Source organism: Vespa velutina, chromosome 10 (genome assembly GCF_912470025.1).
Source record: "Vespa velutina chromosome 10, iVesVel2.1, whole genome shotgun sequence".
NCBI classification, from domain to species: Eukaryota; Metazoa; Arthropoda; class Insecta; order Hymenoptera; family Vespidae; genus Vespa; species Vespa velutina.
In genome coordinates, this window is record NC_062197.1 from 7,918,181 (window position 1) to 7,939,193 (window position 21,013).

Below are 21,013 nucleotides of genomic sequence, written 5' to 3' on the forward strand. Positions count from 1 at the left end.
GAGAAAGGCAGTGATTGTGTGAGAAAGAATAAGGAGAGGGAAGAAAGAAGGTAAAAGTATCTACGAGATAGGCCCATCGGCTGTCGGTGAAGATACCCGGATGATCGAGCGATGTTATTTTAAGTTTTCCGTGAGGGTTCGTCTTGCCCTAATCGGCTGTCAGCCACCCCCGGTATGGGGTCGTGACCCACCCCCCTCGAGAGCACGGCCTACTACCAGCCGCTTGATCTTTCCCTGTGCGTGCTAGAGCGAAGAAGAGAGAGAGAGTACAAGCGTACGCTACCCCCCGCGGATGAGATTCGGCCCTTTTGTACAATGAGATTCGCGCCGAGGAGATTCGTACCCTCGAGGGGTTGCGATTCAAAACGCTTTACACTCTCATAACCAAGACCTGTTGATTCTCTTGCCCTGAAAATTTCGATCCACGCGTCATTTCGACATAGCTCCGTTACTCTCTTTATTTTTCTCGTTTAAAGAAAGAGAATCGTTAGAAATCGTAGTGGATATTATAATGGATACGGAACGACAACGATCGGAAGTTGCGTTGGAATCTTGAACGTCAAAAAGGGTATATAATGTATGTATGCGTGTATGTACGTCCATGGAAAGTCGACGATGAAGTCACTCGAGAGAGACAGAGAGAGAGAGAGAGAGAGAGAGAGAGAGAGTTCTCGCTCGTCTTGCGGCTCGTTTGATGAGTCGTCGTCGTCGTCTTCGTCTTCTTCTTCGTCTTTGTCGTTGTTCTCTCTTTCTCTTTCTTTTCTTCTATCCTGCCAGTCCCATCCACGCGTTTCCACCAGATAGCCGTTTACGCCATCGAGTTTGGTGGCACATATTATATACCTACCTGGAGGAAGAGATAGACAGAGTGAGAAGACAGAGAGAAAGAGAGAGAGAGAGAGAGAGAGAGAGAGAGAAGTGCTGGCTTTCTTGGAGGCAGCGCGCTTATTGCGTGATATTAGCCACGGTGGCTGCCGCCGCTCTTGGGGTAATCATAATCTCGGAAGGGGGACAAAACACAGGCCCCGAATCGCATAACGCTGAATTTTACGACTCCGGGCATAGAGAAGCGGCCGGATGCAACGTGAGTTTTTATATCCACCCAACGGCTCCAAGCGGTTTGATATCAGAATGGAGATGGACGAGTTCTCGAGCGTCGTCATTGGCGTTCATCCGAAATCCACTTTGACTCTGAAGGAGAAATTTTTAGTTTTGCACTGACGAATTGTACGTACGTCATGTATACATATATATATATATATATATATATATATACATACACATACATACATATATACATACATATAACATACCAATGAAACCATCCAGAAAGATGGTTCTTTATACCGGACGAAGCGAAAGAAAAGAATGGAAAGAAACGATGACCGTTTCTCTTTCTTTCTCGGTGGCCGCTTGATAGCGTGTATCTTATTTCGCAAGAGTCGTATGAAATTAACGGTAAACGAGGTACCGAATGGAAGCGGATTGGCCAGTGGAAGGCCCGCATGAACGATCCGAGTCGGAGAACGTAATAGGTAGGATCTTTCTTTTTTCTTTTCTTTTTCTCTTTTTCTTTTTCTTTTCACGGAAGACACTGAATAGAAGGTTTCGCGTTATTTTTCTTGAATCGTAAGTACCGTCTTGTAATTTCTAGGAAATTGAGATCGTGAGTCACTCACCGTAAGGTCGCTCCACAAGCGGCTCGCACGAATCTGCAGCAGAAACGACGTATTCTCGATTAGCGATACTGTCTCCCCCACTGATCTCACATTAATTCTATATATCTTCTACTCGATAATCGTTACTGTTAGCCGTCTTACGAACTCACGGTTTCTACGTAGGTATCATAGGTCGATCGTTACTTAACGGGCCATTAACTCTGCGTTTGCATGTGGCCTTGAGGGATCTTCGAACGGGCTGGAGAGAAAGAGAGAAAAGGATTTCACTGATACTCGATTATCCTCGACAGCGTGAAAATGATTATGATTGGATGCAATCTTAAGGTAATTGCCTGCAAAGGTATATTATAGTGGTATGCATTTTTTTTCTTCTCCGCTCAAATATCGCGAAAATTCTCTTGGTAATTGATTTACCAGGCGAAGGACAAAGCGAAATCTTTTTCAACTTCTCGGTCTTTCGTTGTCGTCGTCTCACTCGTGACGGTAGGCTATGATTAGCTGTACGAACGCGAGGTTAAATATTAAAATATCTTTCAAATTGAGAGAGATCTTTGGTTTTCTCGTGAAAATAAAACTTCATCTTATTCGATGATATCCTATCGAAAACTAACGATAACGATAACGATCAACGTAAGTAGATAGCAGTAAGTAAGAGAAGTAATGGGACACCTGGCACGAGTCGAGATCGAGCGAACTCGGCGAATGTCTTGCTAGTGAGCGTGTGGTTAACGTTAATGGAAGGTAGGTCATTGGCTGTCATAAACGTTCTACGAAGTTTCTTCGATGGTGTACCGCGTGTTAATGGCCTCATTAGATATCACATCGGTTCGAGACCACCCGAGACCGTTTGGCATTGCCAACCGATTGGCGAACGCATCGACATTCTTAATTTTCTTGATTCCCGACGAAAGTGAGATTAGATAGGTAAGCGTTGAAAGGCGAATGAATGTAAGAATGTGTTACGCTTTCGGTGGAAATGTCGTGGTGGTAGAGATTTATCGAAAGGCGTTAAAGCGCCGATTAAGGTGCGTCAGACGATGCAAAATCGTCGATCGGTTCGTGGTCGATGCTTTCGAAGATCGAACGGATAGATTAGATTCGAAGCGAACGTCGTTGGCATCTTGTATTCGAGTTTTGCTGAGAGAGGACTAAGAGGAGAAGGAAGAGGAAGAGGAGGAGGACGAAGAGAAGGAGAAGAAGAAGGACGAAGACGACGAAGGATGAACAGTCTTTATCCGTCGCTAATCGCAGTCGCGAAGACGACGCCGGTATTCTAATATTTTCCATGAATCGTCGCACGGCATAGCCGTGACGAATTCTAATTTGTCCGGCAGCGTGCAGCCTGCCGTCCACGTGAGTGGCGCGACTCCCTCGAGGTGCCAACGGGGTCGAGCGATAGTCGATAAATATTAAACAACTTTCCACCTGGCTTCGTCGTCGACGTCTTCGTCGCGGTTTATCGACGATTGTTGGAGGGGAGACCCAAGGAAGAGTGAAAGAGTGAAAGAGAGAAAGAGAGAGGGAGAGAGAGAGAGAGAGAGGGAGAAAGAGAGAGAGAGAGAGAGAGAGAGAGAAAGAGGATGACTGAATGTTAATTAGCGAGGCGTGACAAGTGTTAAGTAATCGATCCATCTCTTCGGCTTGCTACGTGCCAATGAGAAGGAGGAGCCTCTTCGGCACTCGCCATCCTAATACCGACTAATTAACGCGACGCACACCACCGAGCACAACAAACCTTCTCCACCCTCGCTTCTCCGACCAATCAGCGAGACGAGTTTTTTTTTCTTTCAATCGAGCTTTCTAACCATTACCAATTCCGTTCGATCATTTGTTATTTATCGTTATATCGAACCTTACTCGATTCACTTATCTCCACTGGCACTTTAGCCGAAAGTCCATAAATTATCCGCTTAATCGCGAACAAAGCAAGCGTAATTGGAGAGTAAAGAGTACGAGAAATCGATCGGAAGAGATAAGAGGAGAAGAGAGAGAGAGAGAGAAAGGGAAAGAGAGTGAGAAAGAAACTTGCACGATCGGTATTCGACATAAATACATACATACATATATACATATATATACATAACTACGTAGTTAAATATCGAGACCGATATCTGTGTCAAAGAAACATTCAAATCGTTCGAGGAGACCGGATGCCGGACTAAATCGCCGAATCATAGTCGGGACTTCGATCGAAACTCCTCGATTAGATGTATCTGTGTAATTAACAACAAACAATGGCCGTGAGAGCGGCGCGCGTTGGCTATCGTAAATTAATCGATTATCCCCTCCTCTTACATCTCCCGTTCGTTCTCGTCGAGGAACCAACGGAGATATAAGTCGGACTGGTTGTTAATCATCACCGCGGGTGCGTTTGTACTTCTCGACTTCTTTTTCATCATGAGAGTATAAAGTCTATCCGCGCTGAATATATGAAACGCCTTAAGCCTTGCCTTACCGCTGTTAAATTCTATCCCTTTGTACGCTTCCATTATGCCGCTTCCTTGTAAGAAGATACGAAAAATAATTTTAACCAATAAGATCGTTAACGCTATGATAAACAATGTCGAGATACTCGATCGAAGTTCTCTATCGAAATTATGAATTTCATTTCTTCGCGAGAATTATAATAGACTTCCGATATAGGAGTTGAGCATAAGATTACCATTAAAAGTGTAATATCGAAGAGGTAGCCGTGTTGAAAATGAATTGTTCAAATAAGCGCTCCTTCGATGGATTTAATAATGGAATACCCTTTGGCGATATGCGTCGGGTTCGGAGTTATTAGAGATTATCGATGATGGCTAACGTGGATGAACGGTCCGTGAAAGATCATCAATTATTCCAGTACCTACGAGATAATAGCGTACGTTCAGCGGTCATTACCACGTATATTTATTCGATGAGATCGACGTGTTTCTATAAATTTCAATTCCCCGATGAGGTGTGCGTGTTTTTATAAATTTCAATTTACCCAGATGAGATCGACGTGTGGCAATCTTCAAAATAATAATTCCGAACGTGTATATATGTATGTACGACTTTACAGCGCACTTTCTAAACTCGTAAATAATTCATTTGTATTCTTTACGAAGAATCTACGCTGGATTATACTATTCGATATTGCTTGATGCTACGATCGATTACGATCCATAACGTGCGACCTGCTATTGTGCTTGACCGTCATTTTTACGAACGCTAAGGTAGGTAGATGGAAAAAGAGAAAAAGAGAAAAAGAGAGAGAGAGAGAGAGAGAGAGAGAGAGACAAACAGACAGACAGATAGACAGAGAAAGAAAGAAAGAGAGAGAGAGAGAGAGAGAGAGAGAGAGAGCGACTTTCATTGGGTAATTCTGTTTGTCGATTCATTCGCTCGTCGGTCAGATCAATCAAGCTCAAGGTGGTCTCGATGAGTCGACATACCTGTTGATCGGAGTCAGACTCATTTATTGAGCATCTCTGCATCTCTTCTTTCCCACAGTTAACTAAATACATTTCCGTACATCTATAATCTCGGTAGTATCATTCAGTCGAGCTATCACGAACTGTGCGCTTGACAATACAAACAATTGAGCGAGCCGTGGACACGAGATATCAAAATATAATTTGCTTTGCTTTGATGTAAGAATTTGAGTGAGCGGGCGATATACCGCGGCGTTTATTAACGCGGTTGGAAGCATTCGGCTAGTGTCAAAGCCGCCCCCGGGCGACTATCTGTCAACGTGCGATGCCGAGCGAGTTGAAACTCCGGACGTCACGGAAGCAAAAGAGAGAGAAAAATAGAAAGAGAGAGAGAGAGAGAGAGAGAGAGAGAGAGAGTGTGACTCACACAACTCGCGCACAGCCTTTGAATCGAGTACGTACAACGTGGGACGGAAGATGAGATATTTTAATGTATGCGGACACGTGTATGCGTGCACGGTTGCTACGGAGAGGGAGAACTACCGAGAAAGGTAATCAGTAGAGAGAAAGGTGGGAGGAAGGAGATGGGGGAAGGGGAGAGGAGGCATAAGAGAGGGAGAGAAAGAGAGAGAGAGAGAGAGAGAGAGAGAGAGAAAGAATAAGAAAGGTCGAGGGAAGGGAGGAGATGAGGCCTCGGTAGTAAAGTCAACGATTGCCGCTTCGGTAAAAAACTCAAATTGATCAAAATGAGAGTTACATGGGCAAAAAAGTAAGCGACCACGGTGGTAGGCACGCATTTCGTGCCAGGAGAGAGTTTAGCTAGCGATGGCTTTGAGAACGAGCGAGTTGACTCCAGAACGATGCCGTTTATCGGTACTACTTCATGGATCTTTTCTTTCAACGATCGAGATCGAGATCTTTATTCGATATGACGATCACGATACGTACTATTCAAACGATTTCATTTACTAATTTCTTCAAGTCTTCGTTTAGACTTTCATTCGCTTATCGAACGATCGGACATGTGTAAAAATATTTGATCGCTCAAACTGATGCAAAAGATTAGGTATTATTTTAGCGTTCTTACAAGAAACGGAAATCAAGGAACGTTTATGAGCCGTTGTATCGAGTCTCCGGATAGAGGCGTTTACGCTACTTAACGCTATTACCGTTTATTGCCCCTGCCCAGGCTAAGAAAGTTACCTACTTGCGTAATCGCGGTATGCACGTTTCTTCCTTATGCGCAGCGAGCATTCGGCGTAAATATTGAATAGAAAAATGTCGATTCTCTGAAAAAGCAACGACGAGGAGAACGCTCGCGCGAGAAATCGTTTTCAAGCGGAACGGTTAACGTTCGGAGTCTTTCGTATCACGCTTTTCGATTAGATTCAAATCTTTTGCCTCTTTACTTATTTGCATCGAATGATGGGTGGAGAGGGGAAGGAAAATATGTATTATGAGCTAATTATCCGCTAAATCTTTTACATCTTTATTAATTTTCATGCAGATATATATATATATATATATATATATATTTCGAACTAATTACATGCTAAATATTATAATATGAGTCGTTTATTTGCCAACTCGATTATCTCCATAAAACAAAAAAGTGGAGAAATGTGATGAAATAATATAAATTAATTTTAAAAATTTCCTTTAAAATATAAATTCAAATAAACATTGTAGAATGTATAAAGAGCTTACTGCTGCGTTTATATTGCGTTATTGCAATGATTCATATTAGAGAATGGAGTTGGCTACTATATATTATTATTTTTTATTCGATATATATTATTTTTTATTCAATATATATTATTTTTTATTCGATGTTCAAAAAAATTGTATTAAAATAATAGTATTAAATAAGAGAAATAAGGGAAATTTATTATAAATAAAAAAGTGAGGATTCCATTAAGTTTGATGAGAAGAGAGAGAGAGAGAGAGAGAGAGAGAGAGAGAGAAAGAGAGATAGAGAGGGAGTGAGAGAATGTGATACTTAAATTTAAAAAAATCAAAAAAGTGGAGTTAATTGATCTGGCTTGTGAACGATTCATATATCACAAGGAAAAATTTGCGAGCTGAGAGAATATATATATATATATATATATATATATATATTTTTATTTCGTTTACTATAAGAATATAAAATACTTGCTTTAGGTAATTATACGTATAATACATCGTCGACGAGTGAGCCGTTAAGATGCAAGGGACGATTTGTTTCTTCGACGTTTACTCGTCAGCGAGGTTATATTATTCTCGCGTCACGATTGACCAAGCAGGATTTACGATTTTTCATGGAAAGACGGGATCGATATTAAAATATGATGACGACTCTAAAGCAATTGCGACAGAATACCGGAATTGCTCCGATCGAGTAGGAGGAGGAAGAAGAAGAAAAAGATGAAGAAAAAGAAGAAGATGAAGAAGAAGAAGAAAGGAGAAAACGATCGAGAAGGGAGACTCACGTTGCGAGAGTCCGTTCGATCGTTACGAAACTGCACCGCTCGTTCAGCGGAATAAATTATACGACTAGGATGATCTTCGTTGGTTAGAATCGGCAACGATTCGTCGAAGAAAACCTCCAACGATCTTTTGTCTTTAGAACGTGCTCGTCGAGCCGAACCGCTCCATCGGCTTTCAATGCTTTTCTCGCTTTTACGAACACTTTGCCTTTATAAACCGCTCTATTTTACGAATAGATCTTTGTACTCATCATCGACTAGATATTTACCAAACTTATACGATAAAATTTTCTTTCTCTCTTTATTCCTAACGAAATTATAGTATATCGATTTTCCATTGTGATCTATGAGAAACGATTATTCATAGGGTGTATGAAACGAACCCTTTTCCATGGAAAAATCCGCGTAAACAACTTATGCGGAACGTTCCTTTCTCCCCTTATATTCGTCGTCGCACAATAGAAACGCACAATAGAATGAACGTACATACGTATGCACATTCGATCGAACGGATGATTCATAGGCGCGAAAACACGAGTGTTTCGTTTCTAAATTCTCCAATGGAAAAACATACCACGACTCTTCTCGATAGTATCGAAAGAGAAAGAAATAGTAGAAAACGAAGAAGGAGAAGAAGAAGAAGATGAAAAAGAAGAAGAGGTGGAGGAGGAGGAGGAGGAGGATGAGGAGGAAGAAGAATAAAAAGAAGAGAAAAAAGAAGTAGTAGTAGTAGAAAAAAAGAAGGAAGGGACGATAAAATCGGCGGAGAGATTAAGTCGTAAGGCCGATTAAGAAGTCACGTAGGGACACGTGCAAGTGGTTCTTAAAATATAGCCGCACACGGACGAGGTGCGGGGTTAATTACCTCTGTCTTTCGGAACGACCGGTACAGTAATGTATTAGCGCGTTTAGGCACGGCCAGTTAATCCCAAGGAACTCCTCGACGCACCGTTAAGTACGCTTAACTCGTTAACTCGCTCGATGTGTACCACAGCTAGAGGATAGCATTAGTTATTCTAAACGTTTCGTTAGTTTACATTTTTCGCCAATTTTTCTTTTTCTTTTTTTTGCTCTTTCTTTTTCTTTCTCTTTTTTTTTTTTCTCCATAGCATTCCCGTACAAGTAACGAAATGTATACTTTCGCGCTTTTTTATTTTTATTTTTCTTTTTATTTTGTTGCATGTAGAATGAGGAAAAGAATAAAAAATGAGGCGAATAAAGTCGTGACCAAGAATAAAATAGACGGGTGTATGAGTAAACGTTGAAAGATGGCATGCTCGATATAAATTTACGTAATTAACGTAGATATTAACGACTCTTTAATTCACCTTCGAACGTATATTCTTCTTCTTCTTCTTCTTCTTTTTTTTCTCTTCTTTCTTCTTTTATGTCTTCGAGAATCATACGCCGTTGGTTATTTCTTATAAATCGTAATCGCCAATGTCAGAATTATTTTTCCCGATGTCGATACTGCGATTAGAATAGTGCAAAGTACCGGAACCGTGTTTTTGCTCGTTAATATCCGTTTCTTGTTCGCCCATATTTAACGAAGAATGCGTAATTATCGGGATTATTGCGGATAAAGAATATAAGTGCCGACAACGAGACGGGTTTTGCTCTTTAACATTTTTAACGAGCGTTCATAAGAGATTAATAAATTCGGTCTGACGCGATCGTGGATGCGATTAGAGTCGAAGATAGGAGGGGTGAGAAAGAGAGAGAGGGAGAAGTAAAGAGAGAGAGAGAGAGAGAGAGAGAGAGAGAGAGAGAGACAGGGACTACGACTTGCATTGAACGATATTCGTTTCCTCTTTTTAAAAGTCTCGACGTCGGCACGCGAACGAGCGATACGAATCCGCGTTTCGCTGAACGAACACGAAAAGCGTGCGAACGGTTGCATGAAAATTCGTCCTTAGTCGTTGGCGATTTACATCTCTTACCGGAAGCACGACTCGATTCGTACAGTTTTTCGTTTGCCATATTTGCATGCGTGCCAACGATTCCCATGATCCGCCGGAAGCAACGAGATAAGAGGACGTGTTAGCAATCTAATTAAAGCGTCATAAACAATGGGCGCATCGTGAAAAAGAAAGAAAAAACAGAGAGAGAAAAAAACAGAGATAGAAAAAAAAGAGAGAGAGGGAGAGAGAAAGAAAGGAAAAAAGAAAGAAAGAGAGAGAGAGAGAGTGAGAGAGAGAGGAAGAGAAAGAGAGTAAAAAGGAAGGAAAGAGAGGAAATGAGAGAGAGAGAGAGAGACAGAGAGAGAGAGAGAGAGGGGGAGAAAGAAAAAGAGATAAGACAGTGGGCGAGAAGTGGGAGATTATTCGTTTCGTCGGTATCGTTGGAATCGTCTGAATTGTCTGAATCGTCTGAATCTTAAGAAAAATTGCTGAACTGGTATAGGAATTTTTATGATATTATTTGCATTACGCCGTGACGGGTGGCGCGAGGTGAGACCTAACAGACTTAAAAACAGTCTCTAACCATCTAGATTGAAAGTCTCTAATGTTTATGCATGATCCATAAGAGATATGATATTACATACAAGGTACACGTCTTATACGAGAACACGCGAACGTTCTTGTTTTCGAGCTTGCTCTTTGCTACCTTTGTACTCGATTATTGCAAATTTTTTTTTTTCCATGGTAAAATGTTTGCAGCTCGGTGAATCGCGAAACTTGAGATAGGCGAACAGATTGCAAGAACGTGCGCGAAGAAACGTGAACATTATTAATGAGCAAAACAATTTAGTAGAAACAATGAGGACCGAAATAATGATCGCCATTCTTTCTAGAGATTCTATCGCGGTTGCGCTGTGACACGCGTAAAGCCTTCTCAAGGCGTTTGCACTTATCGAGGAAAGAAGTGCCGTTTTCTTGGTAGTTTTTAACGACCGCATTTCCTGGATACGGAAGAAGGGTCCAGTGACCTTGATTTTATGCCTCATCCATACGAAGATAAGATCAAAATTTCGAGAATAAGTATTTACCGATATAAAATTAAGAACTATAATTACCATTTTCCATATCTTTTCAAGTACCAATGTTTCACGAGTTCATCGGCAACTTTGGTCCCACATGGAGAAAGGAAACTTGCACATATGTTCTTTGTAAAATTAAAATGAAAAAAGGAATGTATAATAAAGAATTAAATGATACCATACGTAGATAAATAAATACGTAGCACTAGAAAAAATATATTGGATTTATTCATGATTTAGGGAATGCGTTTCTTCGTGGATTAGCATACGTTGCATAAAGTGCAAAATAATATGTTCTCTTACGCATCGCAAGCAAACAGGAACGCACTCGCTCACGCACTCACGCGTTCGCGCGCGAACACGGAAAGCACGTGAGTGAAACGGTCGCGTTGGTATGACGAAGACGGCACTACTCGCGCTCTCTCGTTCTTGCTCCCTCTCAGAGAGCAGGGCATTACACCGTTGCTTTATCGAAAGCGCTCATCGTGTCACATCCGGATTCAAATTACGCGCTCCCCGCTTACACTTATGTTTATTTATCCAGTTATTAAAATTACATTAAGGACTCGCGCTTATTTATGTCGCTTGATGCGCGTCCGTCATAGATGCGATTTGCAAAAAAGAGACGTGATATTATTATTCCGGAAGAAGGTGTCGTTTTAGTCACATGAAAAAAAAAGAGAGAAGTTGACAGAGAAAGAGAAAGAGAGAGAGAGAGAGAGAGACGAGAATAAAAAAAGTCAAGCGTTAGTTAAGCTCGAGATTTCGAGGACAGATTAGCTTTAGCAGCAAGCCGTTTATCGTCGATGACGAAAGAAATCTCTTTTTCTTCATCTAGCGAGATCGTAAACGTCGTTGTTTGTGTCGTCAGCCTCGGCAGATGTCCTGTTAACCAAACGAAGTCTCCTCGGCCAGAGAGCATCGTCACGTCTCTGCAGAAAGACTATGATCGCGGTTGCTTTCTCGCAAATCTCGTGGCTCTCGCTTACCATTATCATTACCATTACAACGCAAGTCTCACGTGCCGCGACGTTACGTGCTTTAATTTGAATACATGAGGCAGGAAACGTCGCGAAGGCACTGGCCCTCGGCCATTACCGACGACACTTTCTGTGTACACTTCTATTATCTTTACTTAAAATGATCTGTCATATCTTGTCTTCTCATCCTCTTGCTTATTCGCTCTCTTTCTCTTTCTCTCCCACTTTTTCTCTCTCGAGTTTTCTTTCTGATCTCGTTGCTAGATGAATTTTCATATGCGACATATACTTACTTACTGATTGCTAGTCAACATTGTCCTCGATAATCGACTTAACGTCAGACAACATTAGTAACTTCCATTATAGCGAATCGATTAACGTACTTATGTATTTTACACATTCGCTAATTGCGTTCGCGGCGCGTGACGCACGGGGAAATCCGTGGAAATGCATAATTAGATTGCGCAACGAACGTCTACGATCAAGCATCGCGTTCTTTCAAATGCAATCTCGTAACTCAGAATCCTTTCCAGTTTTTGAAAAACAATAAGAATAAATGATGAATGAAGTCGTTTCAATTTTTTCGATCGAAATCAGATGTTATTTCTTATGTTTATTATAAAGGTTTATTCGAAGAAACGGTTTACGGTTAGAAATGGAAAAATTTGCATGAAGGACATATGGCATGCGGACCCTATGAAATTTCCGAATGACGCGCATAAGGGAATTCGCTGCAGGATGCGGGAACCGCAATGACTGGTCGAAACATTAAGTAGGGAGAGAACGGAGTCAGCTTACCAGCGTGCTAAGATATTAGAGAGAACCTTACTTTTCTTTCCTCGGATTAAATAATCGTACGAGTGGCGTTCGTAGCAAAACGATTTCGATTTTTGCAATCATCGAAAGAATTCGACCCGATGGAATCCGGGAACAACGTTGACATTTTCTCATGTCCGTCTATTTTCCAGACGCAAGAAACGGAGATCCAAGAGACGTCCTCACATTCTTGATCGGTGATCGAGAATTGTTGACGATCGGAATCATCAACTTGACTTCGATATTCTGATTCACGTGCTTTCAAGTACGCAGAGAATCGTATATACCAAGTTGGTTTCTGCGTTTCTGGCACGTTTAAAAAGACTCGTTAAGCCACAAACACAGCCACGATAGAAAAGTTTACTCTCGATGAGCGTTACTACGTGAGAAAAGCATTGCTGACACTCGCGTCGTTCCCACGACTCGTATTTTCTACCATTCGAAGAGCGAGTCAAATTATTCTTTCGATATCTTACCGTTGTAAACGAGCGTCCATTCTTGGAAGAAGACTTCTAGGTTTTTCTTTTTTTTTTTTCTTTTCTTTTTTTTCTTTTTTTTCGTAACATGCATCTAATGCGTACAAAAGGAATAATTTTAGAGTAAGATGCGTTTGAAATGAATTTATTTAAATAATTGCAAAAAGGGTTCCGAGCATCGTAGAGAAAAGAATAAAATCTTTCTTTCTATTGTACTGTCTACTAGTTTGGAAACGTGTTAGGCATCTTCAAAGGGCAAAGGACAGTCAAGGAAAAAAGATGGAACGATAGATAGAACTAGAGAGAAAGAGTGAGACAGAGAGAATAAACGTATTGGTCGATATGCAAAGCACAGTCTTTACGTGGAAACTGCGCGCCACGTCGGAGAATAATTCAGTCGCTTCGGTCAACTCGAGCGCGGGATTATGCACCTTGTCCTTTTAACCGAGTGCACGGCGCGTTCTATACGCTTGTAGTACGTGGTGCGTTTAAAGCCGGAATGCCAATCGACGAGCGTCGTCGAGCTGCAGTCAAGGAATTAGCATACGAGATCGCCAAATACGGCGAGAGCTTCGTTCACCTGCGTTAGATCGCCGACAAACGCAATGAATATGCTAATTTTCATCATTTATCCGTCCGGCGGATAGGCGCAAACCTTGCAGCACGGGACGGTCCTTGAAAACAAGACACACTTCCAACATTTACTCGATTATCGATTTACTTCGATGAAAATTTTAAATAACTTTCTGACATCTGCACTATTTTTTTCTTTTTCTTTTCTTTTCTCTTTTTTACAAAAAGATCCTCGAATAATTCTTTCGTCACTTTGATTCGTCATATTCTTTGTATTAGATTTTATTTTTATTAGAGTATTAAAATGTTAAAAAGCAAAATTGCAACATCGAGTTATAATCACCGGTAATCTCCGAAAGTATTCGATATGATAATAAAATATGAAAAAAACGAATATAATTTTTTCGCACAATCCAAAGTCAAAATCGATAACAATACGATCCTCGGGTGATATCAAAATCCAAGCGATAAAATCTCGCTGTTAAGGAATACACGTACTCGTGTGAACACACCTTCGTCGAAGAAGCATGAGTGCGTAATAATGCACCAAGCTGTACGTGTTGATGCAACGTGCTCGTCGCGTTATCGCCGTGGTTATGAGTCGTACGTGCCATTATAAGTTTCATTAAAAGAAGTGCATTTCCTTTTCCGAGGTTCGCCGATAAGGTCATCTATACGTCTATCCATATGAAGGACTTATACTATCTAGGTGAAAGAGTTTCACTTATAATGCCTGAGTTCCTCTTAATTTCAGAATCAGTCTTGTGTGCCTTCGATAAGTCGTCCAAGTTTGCACTGACTCATTCGTTTGGTCGCTGTCCGCACCCACGGAATTCTTTTAAAATATTTCGACAGGAACGCCAATGATTCGTGATAAGAAAAAGAGAGAGGGGGAAGAGGGGGAGGGAGAAGGATAGAGATAGAGATAGAGATAGAGATAGAGATAGAGATAGAGATAGAGATAGATACAGATTTTGTATGAATATAAGCATGTGTGAGTTAATAGAAGCGTGAAAAGTCGAGGATAGGCACGTGGCAGAACAAACGAGGCAACACAGGAGACAGCCAAGCAGGAAAGAACGAACCCTTCCGCCAGAATGTTTAAAGAGAAAAAAAAGAAGAAAGGTAGTGAAAAGTCGGTCGCGTGTCGCGACAACGAAGCTGATACCTTCGTTGATACCTTCTCTATCGACCTGTACGGTCGTTTCGATATGTACCTTCGAAAAGGTACGAAGGATCTTCTCCTACCTGAATGGTTTAAAAAAGAACGGAGAAACAAGGAGAACGAACAAGGTGAGATGAAAGGGGAAAGCCACGTGACCCTTTCTCTCTCTCTCTCTCTCTCTCTCTCTCTCTCTCTTTCTCTCTCTCTTTCTCTCTTTTTCTATCACTCTTTTTCTCTTGTGCCTGCCTTCTTGGTGGAATCCTTCTGGCCCAACCTGACCTATCCAAAGGTGAGATTTATCCGGTATTACCTGCCACCACCCATACACATACGGTATCTTCTTCATTGTTGCCATACTTCCTTCCTCCTTCCTCCTTCCTCCTTTAAAAAGGAGGAGGAAGAATTTCGTCTTTATTTTTCTTTGATAATTTTTGTATTCTTTTTTTTTCTTATATGAATACAATGAATTAAAATTCGTCGCTTAATTGGATCGTCTGCGTTTACTCAAGCATAGCAATGTTTTTCTTTCTTCAGCGCTTTCAGGAGGTAGATAATATTCAAGATCATTAGGATGATGGATATAAGTATTTATTGATATATACATATATATATATATATATATATATATATATATATATCGGTAAGTTGGTCTTTGAGTTTCCTGTTTGTCACGTGCCCGAAGATTCTTAAGAATGGTGAGCATGTGGGTCTGAAAATAATAGATGGGAATTCGCTGAGCTAGCCCGAAGCGTTCGAGAGAGCAGGATACGCGTGGACCTTAATTCGAAAGTCGAGTAGGCTATAATCGGAAACCTGCTCGCACAATGCAAATACTGGAGGTATTATATGCTTGTCGTGATGTAACAGCCATTTGGACCCTTACTTCCGGCTTGAGTCCGAGGACTCAAATTTTCATTAAAATCATATCATTGTGGCTCAAGACATTTCACTAATACCAGTACGTAAATACACATTGTTGCATTGGTTCGATGATTTCCGAACAAAAGAAAGCGTAAAATCTAATTGAAATGTTTAGATAGACAGATTTACGTATTCACACTTTCTATGATATGTGAATTCGAATTCATAAATGTCTAAAGATTGCGACAGAGAAGTTTATTCCTCTCATAAAAGTCGACCAGTTTTTATGTATTAACATAATTGATTTCTCTTTTCACGTCAGTCTTTTATCGTTTCATGCGATAATCGCTTCGTCGAAGTTGGTTTCTTCATAATTATCTTGTAACCGAGAGTTTAGTATAAAATCCAAAGAAGTATCGATTTTCTTCAAATACTTCCGACAATGGTTATCTTAGATTAGAATTTCTTTCGTTTTTGACAGATGACACGATTTTAAAACATTTTGATAGAAAATAATAAGAGATCATTATTAAACTTTAATATATAAATAATTAAATGTATGAGATCACACAGTGAAGTATCTTGGCGACAATAAATAAAACGTGAAATCGCACATCCACGCTTTCTCCTCAATTTGAAGAACAAGATAATCTCTCCGTCCATTTCAGAGTATCCAAATTAAGCTGTGGGATTATTCATACTTGTTCTTTTATACGTGAGAAATATACGTGCTTATGAATAGGGCATTAATCAGATTTCTTGTCCGTATACGTGGACTTTTTATCTTCCTAGTTGGTTCTTCGAAGAATGTTAAGATTATCATTCGATAAAAATAGAAATTTTCTAATTTTGTAATTGAACTTGTGTTTTAAGATAACCCCAAAAAAAGAGAAAAAAGAAAAATAAGTAGAACAAGATTACATACACAATTATATCCGAATAAGTTAATGTTGTGAAAATTGATTATTGATTGCATGTAATTCATCGCATTAACGTGAAATCGAAAGGTAATGATCGAAGTCGGCGAAATTAGAATTTCGTTAAGGAATTTCGTAGATAGAGATAAAGATAGAGATAGAGATAGAGATAGAGATAGAGATATAGTTAGAAATAGATATAGAAATAGAGATAGAGAGAGAAAGAGAAAGAGAAAGAGAAAGAGAGAGAGAGAGAGAGAGAGAAAGAGAAAGACAAAGATAACAAGTTCGAGGAAATGGAATCGGCACACGAAATTCGAAGATCACTGATCATCGGTAGCAAGAGACGACGGAGGGTGGTCCGGAGTACCGTGAAGTACGCTCACGAATCGGAAGGCCATCTAATTTTCCGCACGCGAATGTTTCCGACGGCGGTAGAGAGGACCGAAGAATAAGAAGAAGAATAAGAAGAAGAATAAGAAGAAGAAGAGGATCATCTCCGCGTTTCTCTCTCCTTTAGATTTTATTTTTCGGGAAACGCTAATGAAGGCTGGAACGTAACGTGTATGGCCTGAGGCGTCGGTTACTGGAAGCGATCATGATGAGAAAGATGAGAAAGGAAGATTTTGGGGGAGCATTCAAATCAGGCATCGTACTGTCATTAGCATTTGCTGATTCAATGGATCTTTTAGTGCCTTTTCGCACTGATTAGGACTGAAATGAAGTTATGCGTTTCTTTAAAATGTTTATTATCGTGTGAATTCGAAACAAATAATGTTATCTATATTATTATCTCTTTTTCTATCGAAATATATCGAAATATAAATTGTCACAAACTTTTATGACGCCGAATTCGTCTGGAAGGTTGATCGTCTTCGATAAAAAAAAATTATCGAAAATTTGTCTCGTACGATAGTAGAAGAGATTATTAGTTACATTAAAACAGATAGGTATTTATATATATGTATATATATATATATATATATATATATATATATATATGTACATATATACATATATGTATATATGTATATATACACATATATATATATGCATATATATGTATATGTATATATATATATATATATACACACGCACGCATGCACGCATAGACATATACGTTCGAAAATCGTATCTAATTATATGATAAACATTATTGTATCCTTCTACATCCAAGTGGTAAATAATATAGGTTCAAAGGAGTATCGCGTTACACGGTAATGGAACGAAAGTCTGAAGCTTCGCGTGAACGCGATGGTCCGTACGTGCGAAATACACGGAGTCGTCGCAAGTAATTTCCTCTCTCTTCGATCAGTGTTCCGTTCTTCGATCTTATTAGATATATTCTTTAGAACTGGGAATCAATTCGAAATAGGGGGTATAGAACATTGGTAAGGGGTGTTTTTAACGTAGCAACTTGCCTGATGATTTCTATATATTTTGAATTATCAGTGGTTTGTTTCACGATATAATTCGTTATTATATAATTATTTATTATCGATAAACTTTCTGTTCGCAGATAATATCAAATTGTGCGACATCGGTGTGTTGTCTTCGCGCTGTATCTCGATAAAAGTTGACTTTTCCGTAATATCTTATTGCGATAGGATCAATACTTGTAATCCATTAATTGCATTTGTTACGCGAGGCGAGGTAAGTAATTGGACGTGACATATTTTTCACACGGGGTTCATTAAGAAAATGACTCGTTGAAAGCGATATAACCGTTTAGATAAAAATGGGCGGAGTTAAAATATTTTGTTATAAAATAAATATTTTATGAAATCTTTCTAGGTTAGAATTCGTCGTATCGTTGGTTGCTCATCAAAAATAACCGTGCCATTGCGCACTTACGTAGTTATATTTATTCAAAGAAGCCTCGAAGCTGAAACGTTATCGATAGATACGATATCGGTTATTTTTTTATTTCTAGACATTTCTATATCACTCATGTTCGCTCTGTTTCGCGGTTTTAGACCGAGTTAGCATCGTTACAATTACGTAGGCGCAATTGCATTGGTCGAGACGATAAATCTCAACGATACGAGCAAATCGTCGATCATCTTACAAGAAACTATCTATGTATATGTGTTAGCTCGTATTGATAAGATATTTTCTTCCTTATAACTTCGTTCCTTAATACTTCGGCGGGTCTTCCCGACTTTAACTAATATTAGCGTTAATAATAATTAGCGTTAAATATCTTCGAATCGTCTTTAATACAAGATGCGAATAAATTTGAAAAATGATACGGGCTTGCATGGATTGCGATCGTTTATTTTTCAGATCGTCGTATCGCGCTAGATTAATCCACGAAGTGGAGGTATAAAACGTGCTAGCTATGAGGACGTAAAGGAGAAGTTTTATCAGAAACCGGTAAAACCGAATAGCTAGCATGTATTCCTAAGGAGTTATTAATAAACTCGACTTAAGCTACTATTCTTAATTAATAGCATTGAAAGACATCGTAGAATCTCATCTATAGATCATAACGGAATAACTTTACGTTAGTTCGATTGAAATTACGTGACGTATACTTTAGATATTAACGCGAATATTATCGTCCAACTTCGATCGACCGTATGACTCATTCGTTAATACGCTTTGAAAGATCGCGAACGAGCGAGTGATAATTCTAGGTATCAAAGTGATTAGTATCAGAGATAGCCATTAATCGTGGCTCATTTATCGATATCTAATAAGCGATTTATGGCTACATATAAATTTACGAGGCTAGTTATACGCATTTTCTATGTGTCGATGATCTAAAGAAACATCATTTAAATGAATTAGAAAACAAAGATTTATAAAACTCACCATTCTCGACACCTCGTAGAGGTCCTGGCGGACTACCCCCGTTGGATACACCCTCATCCTCGCTACTACTGGTACTAGCCTCGCTGGGACTGTAACTTCGTCTACCACTGGATCCCCTGATTTTTTGTGCGCCGAGTGTACCATTGTTGTTGTCGGTGATCCTGCCCTGTAGCCTCTCGTGCATAATCCTAACTCGCGATTGCAGTCTATGTTGTTGAAGAGAACCGACGGAAAAGTCGAGAGGCTGATCGATCTCCGAATGTATCTGATGCCTTTGCACCTGCCCGCATATCGCACCAGCGACGAGAGCTTGCGCTTGACTGACCCGAGCTACCTGCTGTTGCGATTGTTGCTGCTGTTGCTGTTGTGATTGCTGCTGTTCCTGATGTACGGCACTAGGCGTGCTCCACCATTGATGGCTACCTTGGATCGATCTCCAGGCTTCAATAGTATTGTTATTTGTCGGGCTCGTCTGTTTTTGTTTTTGTTGTTGCTGTACCTGCTGATGGGACTGTTGTTGCTGTGCCATCGCAACCTCCACTAAGTTGTTGTTCTCCAATAGATGCATAGTGGCGGTATGGGTCATCGGGGTCGGTAAAACGAAAGGGGTGGGTCCCACCAACGGTGGGCTGGCTTCGTGCCGTTGTCGATGGCCGTGATGCTGCTGTTGTCGTTGATGTTGTTGTTGTTGCTGGGGCGACGGTGGTGGCGGTTGAGAACTCGAGGGCACCAGCACCGGAGGCGGAATCTGGCGAATCCGTGCGGCCTCCGCGACCCAGCGGCGCACCGCCTCGCTGTCGAGACCCGCCAGCCCTGCGGACTTTGGTTTCGACTGGCCGCCGGGCGATGATAAACCCTTCTCGGGTATCAGGCCGGGTAGCGCGAGGAGCCCAGTGCCCGCCACCGCGACCCTGGGTCCCGATACGCCCCCGTAAGCAGACAACGCCGCGAGATCCAACGTGCTCGGCTTCTCTCTTGACTATTTTCGATAGATCACTCGGTGTTCTTCCTGACGAGATAATAGCATCGAGCAAAACGATATATAAAAAGCACACCACTGACAGCTCGTACACGCGGCACTCGAAGAGCGTCACTCTCTAAAGCACTAGCTTGCACGATCTCTCGTCCACCTCATCAAAAGACAACACGAAACACCCGCGAAGTTTCCTAACCGACAGACACTGTTCAATCCGTCGAGCTTCACTCGGTTTCGGAGATAGCAATAACGGCTGTCATTGTAGAAACGATTTCACGAACTACACGTGTTTGACAACGGACCAACTCGAAGATCTTGCCTCGAACACGTAGGTAGGCGAATAGGAGGGTGAGGGCGAAGGCGACTACGCGAGGATGTGACGCGACGACGTCGGCGGCGGCAGCAGGTTGGAGGGCAGCTCGGAGGGCTGCGGCTGCGGCTGCGGCGGCGGTCAGATGCTGTCGCGTGCATGTGTGCAGCTACACTAGAGGGCCCACGTAGGTCCGGCAGGCCGCCTACCGGCCACGGCGAACGCGAGGCGCGTACGCGGACTCGCCGAGGCCGCAACGAGCGGAAGGTGGGGGAGTTTCAGCCGCCGCCACCGCCGCCGTCGTCGCCGCCGTCGCCGCCGCTGCCGCCGCCGCACGCCGCTGCTGCCGCCGCCGCCGCCGTCGCCGCCGCCGCCGCCGCCGTCATCGTCGCCGTTGTCGCCGTTGCCACCGAGCGTAAACGAGCGAGCGTGAAAGAGCCAACGCGTGGGAGAAGGATAGACTGCGTCGCGAGTGGACGGATCGAGTGGTGGGGGTGCCCGACCCCAAAGGTGGGGAAACCTCCTCCAATCCAAACGCTGCGCGCGGCTCCGCCCGGCGCGACGCCGAGAGCGCGCCTTTTTACCCCGCGTGTGCGC

General features: G+C 41.5%; 1 protein-coding gene across 4 annotated transcripts in view; it reads right to left on the reverse strand.

Annotated features, from left to right (window-relative positions):
- The window catches only part of LOC124952651 (POU domain protein 2-like), a 95,429-nt gene extending 74,797 nt beyond the window's left edge, over positions 1 to 20,632 (reverse strand). The window contains exons 1-2 of one of the 4 annotated variants that reach the window (XM_047502826.1): positions 19,131 to 20,632; positions 1,680 to 1,712 (exon numbers count right to left, since the gene is read on the reverse strand). In XM_047502826.1, the coding sequence (XP_047358782.1) occupies positions 1,680 to 1,712; positions 19,131 to 19,716 (619 nt within the window). In that variant the 5' untranslated portion in view covers positions 19,717 to 20,632. The remainder of the gene's footprint in view (positions 1 to 1,679; positions 1,713 to 19,130) is intronic. The other 3 variants (XM_047502829.1, XM_047502828.1, XM_047502827.1) reach the window with 3 other exon arrangements.
- Between the last annotated feature and the right edge of the window lie 381 nt (positions 20,633 to 21,013).